We start from the raw sequence: 16150 nt of genomic DNA on the forward strand, positions 1-16150 counted from the left end.
TGGCAATATGCCACTCGAACCCTTGGGATATCTGACTTACAGCAAGATCATTTGTATCTGAGAGTGTTGTTCCAGAGCAAAACATCATCATGTCAGTAAAGGGTATACCTTCTAATTAGACCATAGCTCAGTTAGCTGATTGCACTTTCAGAAAGACAGATCTCAAGTGAGATATGGAAAGACTCTCCTGCTCTCTGCCCTAACATTGCCGGGACAGAACGTGACTCTGTGAAAGGGCTTCATGTTTCTCTTTGTCGTCATTTGGCTTTCTGTTGTTTGCGCTGGGTTTTATCCATGGTCTTGGGGTACTATTTCTGCAAAAATGATTAGCTTTATAACCACTCTTTTTTGTCAATTTGAATCTAGCTCTCACCTCTGAGCCTGGGGCCAATAGTTTCTGTGCCTCAGTAGATTAGACTCTTGCTCTAATGGCAGAAGTTTATGGGTTGGCTCTCAATCCACAGGTTTAACCTTAAATTCTAGCCCGACACTCCCTGGTGTATTGTGCTTATTCTGTTATCTCTAGCAACTTCCTTAACATTAAAGTACGCGTTGACCTAAATATAAGATACATAGGAGGAGCTGCTAAAACTTTAGCCATTTGAGGGTTAGAGTAACTAACCATTGCTTTCTCGCTCACAGCAGTTGTTTTTTTTAAAGTGAATGAGTCCTGATGACCCCCTCACATCTCCCCAGGGATAGACCAACCAGATGGTAAAGAATATAGAACCTAGAACAGTACAGCACAGTACAGGCCCTTCGGCCCTCAATGTTGTGCCGAACTTTTACCTACTCTAAAATCCGTCTAACCTACATACCCTTCATGATGAAGGGCTTTTGCCCAAAAGGTCGATTTTCTTGCTCCTCAGATGCTGCCTGACCTGCTGTGCTTTTCCAGCACCACACTAATCTCCAGCATCTGCAATACCCACTTCTGCCTACATACCCTCCATCTTCTCAATGCCTATCTAAGAGTCACTTAAATGTCCCTAATGTATTTGCATTCTATGCACCCACCACTCTCTGTGTAAAGAACCTACCTCTGACATCTCCACCAAACCTTCCTTCAATCACCTTAAAGTTATGACCCTTTTTGATAGTCATTTCCGCCCCGGAAAAAAAGGTCTATGGCTATCCACTCTATCTCTGCCTCTCATCATCGTGTACACCTCTATCAAGTCACCTCTCATCCTTCTTCACTCCAATGAGTAAAGCCCTAGCTCCCTCAATCTTTCTTCTTAAGACATGCCCTCCAGTCCAGGCAGCATCCTGGTAAATCTCCCTGAACCCTTTCTAAAGCTTCCACATCTTCCCTATAATGAGGTGACCAGAACTGAACACAATATTCCAAGTGTGGTCCAACCAAGGCTTTATAGAGTTGCAGCATAACCTCAAAGGTCTTAAACTCAATTCCCCGCTAATGAAAGCCAACACACCATACACCTTCTTGGCAACCCTATCAACTTGGGTTGCAACTTTGAGGGAACAATGGACATGGACCTCAAGATCCCTCTGTTCCTCCACACTGCCAAGATTCCTGTCTTTAATCCTGTAATCTGCATTCAAATTTGACCTTCTAAAGTGAATCACCACACTTTTCCAGGTTGAACTCCATCTGCCACTTATCAGCCCAGTTCTGCATCCTGTCAATATCTTGTTGCAACCTATAACAACCCTCCACACTATCCACAACTCCACCAACCTTTGTGTTATTGGCAAACTTACTAACCCCACTTTCCACTTCCTTATAAAAACCACAAAGAACATAGGTCCCAGAACTGATCCCTCTGGAACACCACTAGTCACAAAGCTCCAGGCTGAATATTTTCCGTCTACCACCACCCTCTGTCTTCTATGGGCCAGCCAATTCTGTATCCAGATGGCCAGATTTCCCTGTATCCCATACCTCCTTACTTTCTGAATGAGCCTACCATGGGAACCTTATCGAATGCCTTGCTGAAATCTATGTACACCACATCCACTGCTCTATCTTCATCAATGTGTTTTGTCACATCCTCAAAGTAAGGTTTCTGAGGTATGACCTGACCCTCTCAAAGCCATTCTGACTACGTCTAATCAAACTATGGTTTTCCAAGTGATCATAAATCCTGTTCTCAGAATCCTCTCCAATACTTTACCCACCACAGACATGAGATTGACCAGTCTGTAATTCCCAGGATTTTCCCTATTCCCTTTCTTGAACAAGGGAATAACATTGGCCGCCCTCCAATCATCTGGTACTATTACAGAACGTAGTGAGGGTGCAAAGATCATTGCCAAAAAACAGCAATCTCTTCACTCGTTTCCTGTAGCAAGCTTTGGTATATCCTGTCTGGCCCAGGGGATATATCTAACCTTATGATTTTAAGCCTTTTCAGCACATCCTCCTTCCTAACATCAACCTGTTCCAGCGTATCAGTCTGTTTCATACTGTCCTCAGAAATGTCAAGGTCCTTCTCAATACTGAATACTGAATCACGGTATTCATTAAGGACCTCCTCTACCTCTTCCTACTCCAGACACAAGTTCCCTCTACTATCCCTGATCGGCCCTACCCTCAATCAGGCCATCCTCTTGTTCCTCACACTAGTGTAGAACACCTTAGAGTTTTCCTTAAACTTACCTGCTAAAGCTTTTTCATGTCCCCTTCTAAATCTCCTAACTCCATTTTTCAGGGCCTTCTGGGCTCCCTTGTAACCCTCTAGAGCCCCGTCTTATCCGCGCCTCCTCAAACTTAGGTAAGCTTTCTTCTTTCTCTTAACTAGATGTTCCACATCCCTTGTCACCCAAGGTTCTTTCACTCTACCTTCCCTCAGTGGGACAAACCTGTCTGGCACTGTCAGCTGGTACTTCCTAAACAACCTCCACATTTCTGTTGTACATTTTCCTGAGAACACCTGTTCCCAGTTTAGGTGCCCCAGTTCCTGTCTAACAGCATTGTAATTCCCCCTCCCCCAATTAAATACTTGCCTATACTGTCTGCTCCTATCCTCTCCTAGAGTACAGTAAAGTTCAGGGACTTGTGATCATTATCATCAAAATGCTCTCCCACTGAGAGATCTGACACTTGGCCTGGTTCGTTGCCAAGCACCAAATGCAAGATGGCCTCCCCTCTAGTTGGCTTATCTACATATTGAGTCAGGAACCCTTCCTAGACACGCCTGACAAAAACTGCTCCATCCAAACCATTTGAAATGAGGAGGTTCTAACCAATATTATGGAAGTTAAAGTCATCCATGACAATAGCCCTGTTACTTCTGTATCTTTCCAAAATCTACCTCCCATTCTGCTCCTCCGTGTGTCTCTGTTGCTATTGGGGACTTTCTAGAAAACTCCCAATAAAGTGACTGCTCCTTTCCTGTTTCTGACTTCCACCCAGACTGACTCTGTAGACAAACCCTCCTCAATGACCTCCCTTTCCGCGGCGGTGATGCGATCCCTGATTAGCAATACCACTCCTCCCCCTCTTTTATCTTCCCCCCACTATTCCTTTTGAAACATCTGAACTGTAGAGCATCCAACTACTATACTTGCTTCTGTGATATCCAAGTCTCTGTAATGGCCACAACATCATACTTCCAACTACTGATCCATGTTCTGAATTTGTCACCCTTACTCGTGATATTTCTTGCATTAATATAGACACACTTCAACCCATCACACTGACTGCAACTTTGCCCTATCCAAGTATCTATCCTTCCTCACAGACTCCTTGCATGCTGTGTCTGGCTGTTCACTACCTACTCCTATATCTGATCCATGGCTCTGAACCCCACCCCTTTCATCATAAAACGAGTATTTTAAAGTCGATGGGTCAAATTGGATTGTGGCTAAGTGGAGGATTAGAATTTAATGGAGGAGGTGAATTGTGGCAAAATAAAATGAAACAAAGAAACAAACTGAATTGAAGCTTTTGCCAAATTGAGCCTGTGCGTTTGTACCTAAATGCCAGAAACATTTGAAATAAGATGCCTCAGTTTGATATCTCCATCAACTGGAAGGTCTAATATCATGGATCAGTCCAGGTGAGAGTTCACTCTTTCTGCAAATGATATGTCATAAGACACAGAACATAGAACAGTACAGCACAGGAACAAGCCCTTCAGCCCACCTCGTCTGTGAAGGGCTTTTGCCCGAAACGTCGATTCTCCTGCTCCTCGGATGCTGCCTGACCTACTGTGCTTTCCCAGCACCACTCTAATCTTGATCTAATCTCCAGCATCTGCAGTGCTCACTTTCGTCCTGTGTCAATTATGGTGGCATTCTAAACTAATCCCACGTGCTGATCCGTATCCCTCTATTCCCTTGTTCATGTGTCTCTCTAAATGACTCTTAAATGTTGCTGTCTTATCTGCTTCTACCTCCTCCCCTGACGGTGCATTCCAAACACCCTCTATTTAAAAATATTGCCTCATACATCTCCTTTATACTTGCCCCTCTTATCTTTAACCTCTGCCTCCTAGTATTTGGCATTTGCACCCTAGGAAAAAGACTCTGACTATCCACCCTATCCTTGCCTCTCATAATATTATACACTTTTATCAGGTTGTCCCTCAGTCTCTGATGCTCTAGCAAGAACAATCCAAGTTTGTCCAATCCCTTCTTATAGTTAATACACTCCAAATCAGGCAACGTTCTGGTAAGCCTCCTCTGCTTTCTCCACATCCCTCCTATCATGCGGCAACCAGAACTGCACAAAATATTTCCAACGTAACCTGTCAAAAGTCTTATATGGCTGCAACATAACTTGCAACTTTTATACTCAGTGCCCATCCAATGAAGGTAAACATGCCATTTGTCTTCTTTACCACCTTATCCAGTTGTGTTGCCACTTACAGGGGGCTATGGATTTGCAGCAAAAGATCTCTCTGGATATCAATGCTCTGGCTGTCTGACTGTTTACACTATACTTTTGTCTTGCATTTGACCTCCCAAAATGCATGATCTCACACAGGTCTGGATTATGTTCCATCTGCAATTTCTCTGCCCAGTTTCCAACTGATCCATATTCTGCTATTGACAACCTTCCTTGCTATCCACAACTTCACCAATTTTTGTGTCATCTGCACATTTACTAATCGGACCATCTAGATTTTCATCCAAATAATTTATCAATATTACAAGCAGCAGAGGTCCCAGTACTGATCCTTGCAGGACATCATTGGTTACAGACCTCCAGTCAGAAAAATACAAATACACCATGTCTTCTATGACCAAGCCAATTATGCATCCAACTCACTGTGGACCCCATATGACTTCATCTTCTGGACCAGCCTGCCATGACGGACTTTGTTAAATCCTTTCCCAAAATCCATGTCGACAACATCCACTGCCCTATCTTCATTAATCATCTTTGTCACAGGAGAGAGATCTTACATTTATATTGCATCTTTCATGACTGTAACTTGTCCAGAAGCATTTTACAGCCAATGGCAAAGGTAGTCACTGTTAATGTAGGGAAGTATGACAGCTAGTTTGGACACAGGAAGATCCTGCAACCAGCACTCCCCTCCTCTTCATTCAATCAGTTCCTGGGATTGTTCATGTCCACCCAAGAGGACAGGTGGATTCAGTTTTGCACCTTACCCAAATAGCGCCACCTCTGGCAGCGTTGTGCACCATCTGTACTTTTGGATTGAGGCTGGAACCCAGAGCGCACTAACCCAAATGGCAAGTGGGTTACCCACTAAGCTCTGTTGACAACAAGCATCAAGTGCTCTGGCTTTTTGTCCAACGGAGCACAGTTTTTGATTCTGATTGTTATCTATATCAATGATTTGGATGAGATTGTACAAGGCATGATTAGGAAGCTTTTTAAAATAGGTGGCATCGTGGACGGTGAGGAAGGTTATCAGAAATTGCAGCAGGACTTTGATCAGCTGAGGAAGTGGGCCGAGAAATGGCAAATGGAGTTTAATATAGATAAGTGTGAGTTCTCACATTTTGGAAAGTCAAATCAAAGTGGGAGTTTCATGGTGAATGGTAGGGCCAAAAAGAGTGTCGTGGAATGGAGGGATCTTGGAGTTTAGGTTCACAGTTCTTGAAAGTGGAGTCACAGGTAGACAGGGCAGTGAAGAAGGCTTTTGGCACACTGGCCTTCTTCAGTCAGGGCACTGAGTATAGAAGTTGGGAAATTTAGTTGCAGTTATACAGGATGTTGGTGAGGCGCACTTGGGAGTATTGTGTTCAGCTTTGGTCACCTTGTTATGGGAAGGATGTTATTAAGCTGGAAAGAGTGCAGAAGAAATTTACAAGGATGTTGCCTGGACTCAATGGTCTAAGTTATAGGGAGAGATTGGACAAGTGAGGATTTTCTTCTTCAGAGTGTAGGAGTCTAAGGGCAGACCTTAGAGAGGTGAATAAGATCAGGGAGAAGTGTGGATAAGGTGAATGCACTCAGTCTTTTTCCCAGGGCTGGGGATTCGAAGACTAGAGGGCATCAGTTTAAGGTTAGAGGGGAAAGTATAAAAGGGAACCTGAGGAGCAACCTTTTTAAACAGACAGTGTGGTACGCATATGGAATGAGCTGCCAGCAGAAGTGGTTGAGGTGGATACATTAACAACATTTAAAAGGCATTTGGACAAACACACTGATAGGAAAAGGTTATTAGGATATGGGCCAAATGCGGGGAAATGGGGTTAGTGTGGATGGACAGTTTGAGTGGCAGGGACCAGTTTGGGCCAAAGGGCCTATCTCCATGCTGTAGGACTCTATGGCTCTAGGCTGTATGGTCACTGAGGAATCAACGCCATGTGGAGTTAGAGCAGAATAAAGTGAAGCCTGGAATCCAGGTCAGGGTTAGGGGAAAACTGACAGAAATTGTGCTTTTTAGTTTTGATGGACAGATAACTGTGAAGAAGAACAGAGTTCAGAATGAGTTCTGTCTGGAATGCTACTTCAATGAAACTGTTACAGCAAGACAAAGACATACATTCAATTTGGGGAATGGCAAACGCAGGGCTGAGGTCAGGATATTACTTCCCAGAGAAAGCACCATCCCCACATGGCATGGAGGCAAAAACCTCAAAGTCACTTGAATGATCGATGTTATAATACAGGGAAGTCTACCTGTGTGATACGGAAATAATGGAACTGATGTGATTTGAAGAAATAGTGAAGAGATATCCCCATAACTGAGCCCCTGAACTTTGCTCACACCCTTCGCCATCCTGGTCCACCTATCGCCCAGCACAAAGGTTGGCTGTCCATGTCCACACCGCAGTGACGTAATGGTGACAGGAATAGCTCCCAGCACACCTGCTGACTCCTCCTGCCTCAGCAGTGTCTACAAACAGTTAGATAGAGTCGAGAATGCCCAAGAGTTTATGCCTGAAACGTCGACTGTCCTGCTCCTCGGATGCTGCCTGACCTGCTGTGCTTTTCCAGCGCCACACTTTTTGAGTCTGACTCTCCAGCATGCAAAAGGGTGGCAGGGTGGCTCAGTGGTTAGCACTGCTGCCTCGCAACGCCAGGGACCTGAGTTCGAATCCAGCCTTGGGCGACTGTTTGCGTGGGGTTTGCACATTCTCCCCGTGTCTGCATCGGTATCCTCCCACAGTCCAAAGATGTGCAGGTCAGGTGAATTGGCCATGGTAAATTGCCCATAGTGATAGGTGCATTAGTGGGGAATGGGTCTGGGTGGGTTACTCTTTGGAAGGTTGGTATGGACTTGTTGGGCTGAAGGGCCTGTTTCCACACTGTAAGGAATCTAAGCTGCAGTCCTCACTTTCTCACAGATTAGAGAGGTGACAGAGAGAATGTGGGAGCAAGTGGGTGGCAGATATCCAGGGCAGGAGAGAAACTGATTCCATCTTTGGCTATAGTTTCCCTCCCCTGAGTGCTCTAGATATTAAAAAAAACTCATCCAGAACATTGAACACTCATCAGTGAAGAATGATGTCCTCATTCCACATTGTCTGTCTTGCATTATTGACTTGTATTCCAATAATTTTTTTTAACTGTTGTGCTTTCTTGTGAAATTGCTGATATCCATTTCTTTACAATGCAAGGCTCAATAATTCAGGAATTATGCAACAAACCTGCCTCCAATATTTGATTGGGAGGTGGAAGTGGAGATGGGAGAAGGGGATTGCAATATTAAACACTTGCCCATAATGTATCTCATATTTGAATGTTTTAGGATCAAGGGCACAGAAGTCTTTTTGGTTCCATGAACCTGTTCTGCCATTCAATGAGGTCATGGCTGGTCTGTATTTTAACTTCATTGACTGCATTAGTTCCACATCCCTTTGTACCCTTGCCAAATTGAAAAGCATCAAACTCAGTTCTGGAATTCTTCACTGATTCTCAATGTTGAGCACTTTTCCCAGGAGTGAAAGTTCCAGATTTTCACTGTCCTGTGTGGGAAAAAGTCGAACCGGGTCATCACCCTGAACGCTTCAATTCTGAAGTATTGGACTCCCTTGTCCTGGACTCTTCCACCAGAGGAACCCATTTGTTCTGGCTGCCTTCAGACCCTCAAATAAACACCCAGTGGGGGTCTGGATCTTCTCTTGCTGGGAATGTGTCTGACAGGGATATTGTCCTCAAAACAGTCTGCTAACTGACAACCCTCACACTTCCCAACTAAAAAGTCAGGCTCTCATCCACCCTGTGCTCACTGACCTACACTGCTTCCTTACCCAGCAACACCTCAAGTTTAAACTTCTGATCCTTGTTTTCAAACAATTGCCTGGATTTGCTTCATTAGCCGTCTTGTTACCATACACCTCTCCCATACCTCTGTGGACCTGGTGCATATGCCTGAATGGGAATTAGCAGTTTTGTCTTCAGCTGCACGTACACTAAGCTCTGGAATTCCTTCCCTCACCTTTCTGCCTGTCCACTCCCTCTGCTCCTTTAAGCTGCGTGTTAAAATCTACCTCTTTAACCAAGCAATTTGGCACTAATATTTCATGTGTCTTGGTATCAAAGTTTGTTTCTGAGGCAATAAAAGAACATTTCGCCATGTTAAACAATGTTAAGTTTACTGTATAAACGTTGTCATCATGAAGAAACAAATTGTTCGAACAAATCAAAATTCATAGAAAGCGAACCGATTATTTGTTGTAACAAGTGGAAGGATTGATGGGAATATCTCGTTCATTGCTGATTTACATGCAGCTCGTAACCACATAAATGAACAAGATAGATGAAGAACATACTCACTTCATTGGTTTAAAGAGCGCCTGGCCATAGTTTTGGAAAGACATGATGAGTTTTAACTGTGTGCCTCCAGATTTCATTGCTGTGAGGAAAATACAAATGGATGGTTAATTAAAATGCAACAAATATTTTAATCAAAATGCAAATTATTTTCGAATTTGAGGGATGAGTCATTCTTTTATAAGTTGCATCACATCAATTGGGCGAGGAAGAGGCCCTCTTCGGAGGGTCAGTGTGGACTGGTTGGGCTGAAGGGCCTGTTTCCACACTGTAAGTAATCTAATCTAATCTAATCTAAAACCCTGAAAGCCAGCCCACTATTCATGGCTATGCTATCTCGATTCCATTCACCTACATTTGTTTTATATCTCTGATATACTCAAGTAAGGGGTCAGTTAGCTTGCCAGCTGGTTTATACTGCAGTGTGGTGCTAATAGTATGGGTTCAATTCCCACACCAGCTACAGTTACCACAAAGGGCTCTTTTCTCAACTGCTCACTGAGGTAAGGAAACTCTTACGTTAAACCACCACCAGTTGCTTCTCTTTGCTGTAACTGTGGGATTATGGTGGTTTTACTTTTTACTCTTAATTGAATTAATCAAAATCAATTGCTGTCTGTCCTCAACTTAATTTTTGACCCAAAACATCTCATCTTCCGCAGAAAGGAATTTCAGACTCCCAACATCCTTCATTTTCAAAATTTACTCCTAATTTAGAACCGAAAGAACTCTGGACGCTGTAAATCAGAAACAAACACAGAGGTTGCTGGAAAAGCTCAGCAGGTCTGGCAGCATCTGTGAAGAGAAATTGGAGTTAACGTTTCAGGTCCGGCGACCCTTCCTGAGGAAGGGTTTCACATCTGAAACGTTAACTCCGACTTCTTTTCACAGATGCTGCCAGACCTGCTGAGCTTTTCCAGCAACCTCTGTGTTTGTTTACTCCTCAGTAGTCTTGTTCTAATTTTGAGATTTCCCGCCCCGCGAGGACATAGTTTTGTGTATCTAACCCAACAAGACCGGTGTGAATTGGATCAAATGTAAATAGCTCCACAGAACATCACTCCAATCAAAAACAACTCCCATTCCGCTTTTGCTTTCCACCTGTTCAGTGGGAACACCAGGGAAGGCAGAGGTGGTCTTCTTCAAGCAGAGAAGTTAAAGGGAGGCTTAAGAGAGATGTTCAAGATTGCTAAGGGTTTTGATATAATGAATCAGGAGAAACTGAAGCTGATAACAAAGATGGCTACCACAGGACACAACCAGAGTGATTATCAAAAGACCGAGAGTGGACGGCGTGTGGAATATAGCTTTAACACAGTGAGTTCTGATCTGGAATGCACTGCCTGTAAAAAGGTTGGAGTGGATGGGGTCGGGGTGGGGAGGTCGTGTGGTAGAAACAGATTTAAAAATAACTGGTGTACTGTCGGAAGTTACACTTGGCTACATTTGGACCTGAAAAAGGAAGCTTTGCAAGGCAATAGAGTAAATGCAAGGGACAAGAGGCTGATTGGATAGCCCTATTAAAGAGTTGGCACAGGCATGATGGACTGAATGGGTTTCCTCTATGGGGTATGAATCCTTGGCTATAACCAAAAGGCCCTGTGCCAGTGAGATGGGGCCCGTTTGTAACACATTCCCGATGTATTTTATGGTTTCCATCGAAGGAAATGGAGGTGCTAACTCAACTTGGGTGGGAAACAGTCAAAACAGAGTCATCTAGTTGAACAGGCTTGTGTGGGTGAGAGGCCGTGCCTTTAGGCACTTTGTCACACGGTCAGTACATGAGAGAATAATGATTCTTTGTCACTGACTGTATCTGAATAGAAATGAAAGCCTTGTTTGTTGCAGATGAATGGGAGGATGTAGCCTGCACCATCACGGTGACTACAGGGATTGGAGAACAAAGAACAATCAGTAACATAGAGCAGGATCATTCCTTTCACTAACCCTCGGAAATATATTCAGTGATCTGTTCCTTAGCTACCCTGCTTACAGCTTTCTTATTCCAGATAGCCCCCAGCCCCTTCTTCATGGTACTGAACAATTCCCTTCTTCCTCGGGGAGCTCTAATGCGTGTGTCAATTCACAGGCCATAGCAGGCTGCTCTCCCATCCTCTGTAAACCCCAAACTCACTCAGTCCACTGCTACGTGTGCCCTAAACAGGTTCTGTTCACTCATCACCCCAGTGCTCGCTGATCTACATTAGCTCCTGGCCTCACTTCATTTCAAAACTTTCTTCCCTGTTTTCAAATCCCTCCCCACCTCCGGAGTCTCCTCTAGTCCCAGTCCTCCAACTCTGGTTTCTTGACCATCCGCGATTTCATTGGTGCCTGGACCCTAACCTCTGGAGCTCCCTCCCCAAATCTCTCTGCCTCTCTCTCCACCTTTCCAATAAGAAATAGGTGCAGAATTGGGCTTGCTCCAGCATTCGAAATGATCACAGCTGACCCGTTATCTCAATACCATGCTCAAGCTCTCGCTCCACACCCCTCGACTTTGTCTTCCCCAACTTGGCCTTGACAACATTCTGTGGTAGAGCACTCCTCAGGTTTCCCCCATTCTGAGGGAAGAAATCCCTCCTTATCTCAGACACAAATGCCCTATGATGTATCCTGAGACTGATCCCTTATTCTGTACAGTCCTCAAGCAAGGGAAACATGAGTGCTCCTTAAAGCCTATCTCTCTGACATCATCCAGCCTAGTACCTCTTTAGATTAAATTCCCTACAGTATGGAAACAGGCCCCTTCAGGCCAACAAGTCCACACCAACCCTCTGGAGAGTAACCCACTCCAACCCATTCCCCTGCCCTACATTTACCTCTGACTAATGCACCTAACACCAAAGGCAATTTAGCATGGGCAAATCACCTGGCCTGCACATCTTTTGATTGTGGGAGGAAACCCATGCAGTCACAGAGAGAATGTGCAAACTCCACACAGACAGTTGCCCGAGACAGGAATTGAACACAGAACCCTGTTGCTGTGAGGCAGCAGTGCTAACCACTGAGCCACCCTGTTTTCACTATATCAGATTTTGCGTGGTATTTGCTTTGGGGAGGCACTTTGTGGTGCTATACTGCATGAAAGACACTATATACATTCAAGCTTTTATGTTGTACTGGGCGTCACTGCTGCCCTTCCTGATCTGTACAGCAGGATATCTGTGTTAATGAGAAGAAGGAGCCCTGGGTGAAATTCCTTTTCAGCTCCCTGAGTTGTTCACTCATTCTTTTCTCTGATTCAAAGTTCCCACCTGATTGCTGTTGGAATGGAGGGAGGCATCATTCCAGATTGACAGAAAATTCCAACTGTATTCCTGATGAAGGGCTTTTGCCCGAAACATCGATTTTACTGCTCCTCGGATGCTGTCTGAACTGCTGTGCTTTTCCAGCACCACTAATCCAGAATCTGGTTTCCAGCATCTGCAGTCATTGTTTTTACCTCGAAAATTCCAACCTAGTGCCTTCCTTCTCATCTTCCTGCTTCATCCTACCTTTTGTTTTTATGATAAATAATGTTTTGCTGGGTAACTTTGAAATCCTTTGACAGCATCTCCTTGATAACTCATTATTATCGCTCTACCTTAATTAGTTTGAGCAGTGTTGGATTACTTATTACTTTGGTTAGACCCTTTGTCATGTGACTCTTATACCTATCATGTTATTCCAGTCATTTGGTTTGTCTCTAGCGCCACCTTATTTTTGATTTTTTGTAATTATCTCTCTGCCTCAATTAACTGGATTGTAGGTCACGTTTGACACTTTTGATTACCTGCAAAAACTTGACATTCAGCCTGTCAAATCTCAATTTACACTATTTGTACTATCTTTTCACACTCTTAATTAGTTGGAAAGTTACAATGATCTCTCCACCTATAAATTCTCTGCCTGTGCAATTCCCCCCACTTCACCTGATGAAGGAGCAGCGCTCAGAAAGCTTGTGATTTCAATAGACCTGTTGGACTGTAACCTGGTATCATGTGACTTCTGAATTGAATCTTGAAATCAGAATAGGAATTGTCCTGTGAGGGAGACATTTTCACCCAAAGGGGACTTGATTTCAGGGAAAATATGCTCCCATCAAAGGAACTATGGAGCTGACAAGTCAATTTCAAAACTGAGATTGATGGTATTCTTTTGTTCAATGAAGAATATTAACGGAATGACAGAACAAAAATGGGTAGATGGAGTTAGCTAGAAGATCAGCCATGATCAAATTGAATGGTAGAATGGACTTTAAGGGGCTGAATGGTCTCCTGTTCCTTAACTGATGATGATAGAACAGGAGGTAAAAACAATGACTGCAAATGCCTACTGTTCCTCGGATGCTGCCTGAACTGCTGTGCTTTTCCAGCACCACTCTAATCCAGATGATAGAACAGTGAATATTTATATTTGAGATGGAAGTCGCACCACTTCAGATACAACTTCATCTCAACAAACAATATACAATCTAGTCCATCCCCTTCCTCCAATTTTGCAATGACCCAGTTTTGTATAAGGATGCTGTGGTTTTCAGATTAAAAAGAGACATTTTCATATTGAGACCAAAGCGATTCTGGAATCCAGCCAATGAATAGAATCTCCTTCCTTGCTTAGGTAATCATGAGCTATCCCTCTGATTAGCTGCAGGCCCTCATAAATTTTAAAATAGGCCCTTTTTTCACATATTGTGTGCACCTGATGATATTAGTGGTTGACCTGAGGGGGAAAAAAAGAAATAATCTTTGCTTCGTTCTTCCAAGATGAGAACGTCACCTTGAATTAACTGGTGATGAATAAAATATTTCAGCAGAAGTCAGTGCGGCAAACCAGGTTTACAAATACAATGGATTCTTCATTGGATCTTACACTTTACAATTATATTAATAATACTTGGCTTAGTGAAGTACTTTGGAAACTTGAGTGTCCAGTATCGTTCACTAGGATACTGTCTCACTTGGTGGTTCAGTGTTGGTCGCTCAGACTCTGTATCATTAGGCATCCTATGCAGATGTTCTTGTGTTCCACTGATGGTGAGATGAAGGAGAAGGGCTTTGTGAAAAAAAAGCTTATTCCTGTTCATGCATGTGTTGCTACTAAGAATAGGTCTCAATAAGCACTGGCTCTATTGGTGGAACTGAACATGAGCAGTTGTTATTGGTCCAGATCCAAGATGGCGGCAGGGTAGCACGGCTGTATGCAGGCTCTTGTCCAGGGCTCATCCGCGCCAATCTGCTTTCTATTGTTTCTATTTTAACTTCTGGTCTTTCTGATTTGTTTTTCTGTTCTTTAAGTAGCAGCGAAAGCTGGCCATGCGCAGAGTGGTGGCGGCCTCCTGGTGGTCGGAGGTGGTAGTGATGGAGGTGGCCCCTCCAGTGATTGGAGGCAGCGGCGGTGGCAACAAACTCTTCAAGATGGCGGCACTGGCAAGTGCCATCTCGGAGGGCGGCAGCCAGTGCAGGACTCCTGGCACGGCAGCAGCCTGGCCTGGCGGCGGAGCCGAGGACTCCTGGTATTGGGGTGAGTGTGGGTTCAGCATGGGTCTCAGCATCAGTGAGGTGGGCCCAGCAACAAAGACATGGATTCTAAACATTGGCACCTGCTATGCTGGTGGGTCTGGGACAGATGGTGGTGAGGTGGTGGGGGGGGAGGGGTGGGAACACAGGTGTCATGGGACAAGGCACATGGTGGTGGCAAAACAAATATTGTCTCTCCTTCAGTTAGATCTTTTTACTTGTTTTATTTCTAAAACTATTCAAAATGGTGCTGTATTATGGTAACAGTTGAAGCTTTTCACTGTATTTTCCTGGGTTATTCACGATACAATGCAAGTGACAATGAATCATTCAAATTCAAATTTAAATTTAGATCATTGACTGCACTGGGATATTGAAAGGATCTCTGTTAACTTTATCATGTGTGACACAGTATTGTATACTGAATTACTGAATTACTGTATACTGTATACTATCGTGTATGACACTACTGTATACTGAATTACTGAATTACAGTACACTGAATTACTGTATACTGTATACTATCGTGTATGACACAGTACTGTATACTGAATTACAGTGTACTGAATTACTGTATACTGTATCGTGTGTGACACAGTACTGTATACTGAATTACTGAATTACGCTATACCTAATTACTGTATACTGTATCATGTGTGACACTACTGTATACTGAATTACTGTATACTGTATCGTGTGTGACACAGTACTGTATACTGAATGACTGTATTCTGTATCATGTGTCACACAGTACTATACACTGAATTACTGTATACTGTATCATGTGTTACACAGTACTGTACACTGAATTACTGTATAGTGCATACTGTATCGTGTGTGACACAGTACTGTATACTGAATTACTGTATACTGTATTGTGTGTTACACAGTACTGTACACTGAATTACTGTATACTGAGTTACTGTATACTGTATCGTGTGTGACACAGTACTGTACACTGAATTACTGTATACTGTATCATATGTTACACAGCACTGTACACTGAATTACTGTATACTGTATCGTGTGAGACACAGTATTGTACACTGAATTACTGTATATTGTATCGTGTGTTACACAGTACTGTACGCTGAATTACTGTATACTGAATTACTGTATACTGTATTGTGTGTTACACAGTACTGTACACTGAATTACTGTATACTGAATTACTGTATACTGTATACTGTATCATGTGTGACAGTACTGTATACTGAATTACTGTATACCGTATACTGTATCGTGTATTACACAGTACTGTATATGGAATAATTGTATACTGTATACTGTATCGTGTGTGACACAGTACTGTATACTGAATTATTGTATACTGTATCGTGTGTGAGACAGTACTGTATACTGAATTACCGTTGTTCCACACTTCGAAACAGACAACAATTGTTTGTCTTCATTTGTACTTGGACCTAGTTAATATTTGTACTTTAGATACAGGGTTATCTGAATCAGATTTAAAAGAAATACACTC

General features: G+C 43.3%; 1 protein-coding gene across 1 annotated transcript in view; it reads right to left on the reverse strand.

The window, feature by feature from the left end:
* LOC132825371 (extracellular serine/threonine protein kinase FAM20C-like) overlaps positions 1–16150 on the reverse strand; it is an 89984-nt gene that overhangs the window by 43558 nt on the left and 30276 nt on the right. Inside the window, exon 3 of the mRNA XM_060840561.1 lies at positions 9170–9248. Within this exon, the coding sequence (XP_060696544.1) occupies positions 9170–9248 (79 nt within the window). The remainder of the gene's footprint in view (positions 1–9169; positions 9249–16150) is intronic.

Source organism: Hemiscyllium ocellatum, chromosome 20, assembly GCF_020745735.1.
Source record: "Hemiscyllium ocellatum isolate sHemOce1 chromosome 20, sHemOce1.pat.X.cur, whole genome shotgun sequence".
In the NCBI taxonomy this organism is placed as follows: Eukaryota; Metazoa; Chordata; class Chondrichthyes; order Orectolobiformes; family Hemiscylliidae; genus Hemiscyllium; species Hemiscyllium ocellatum.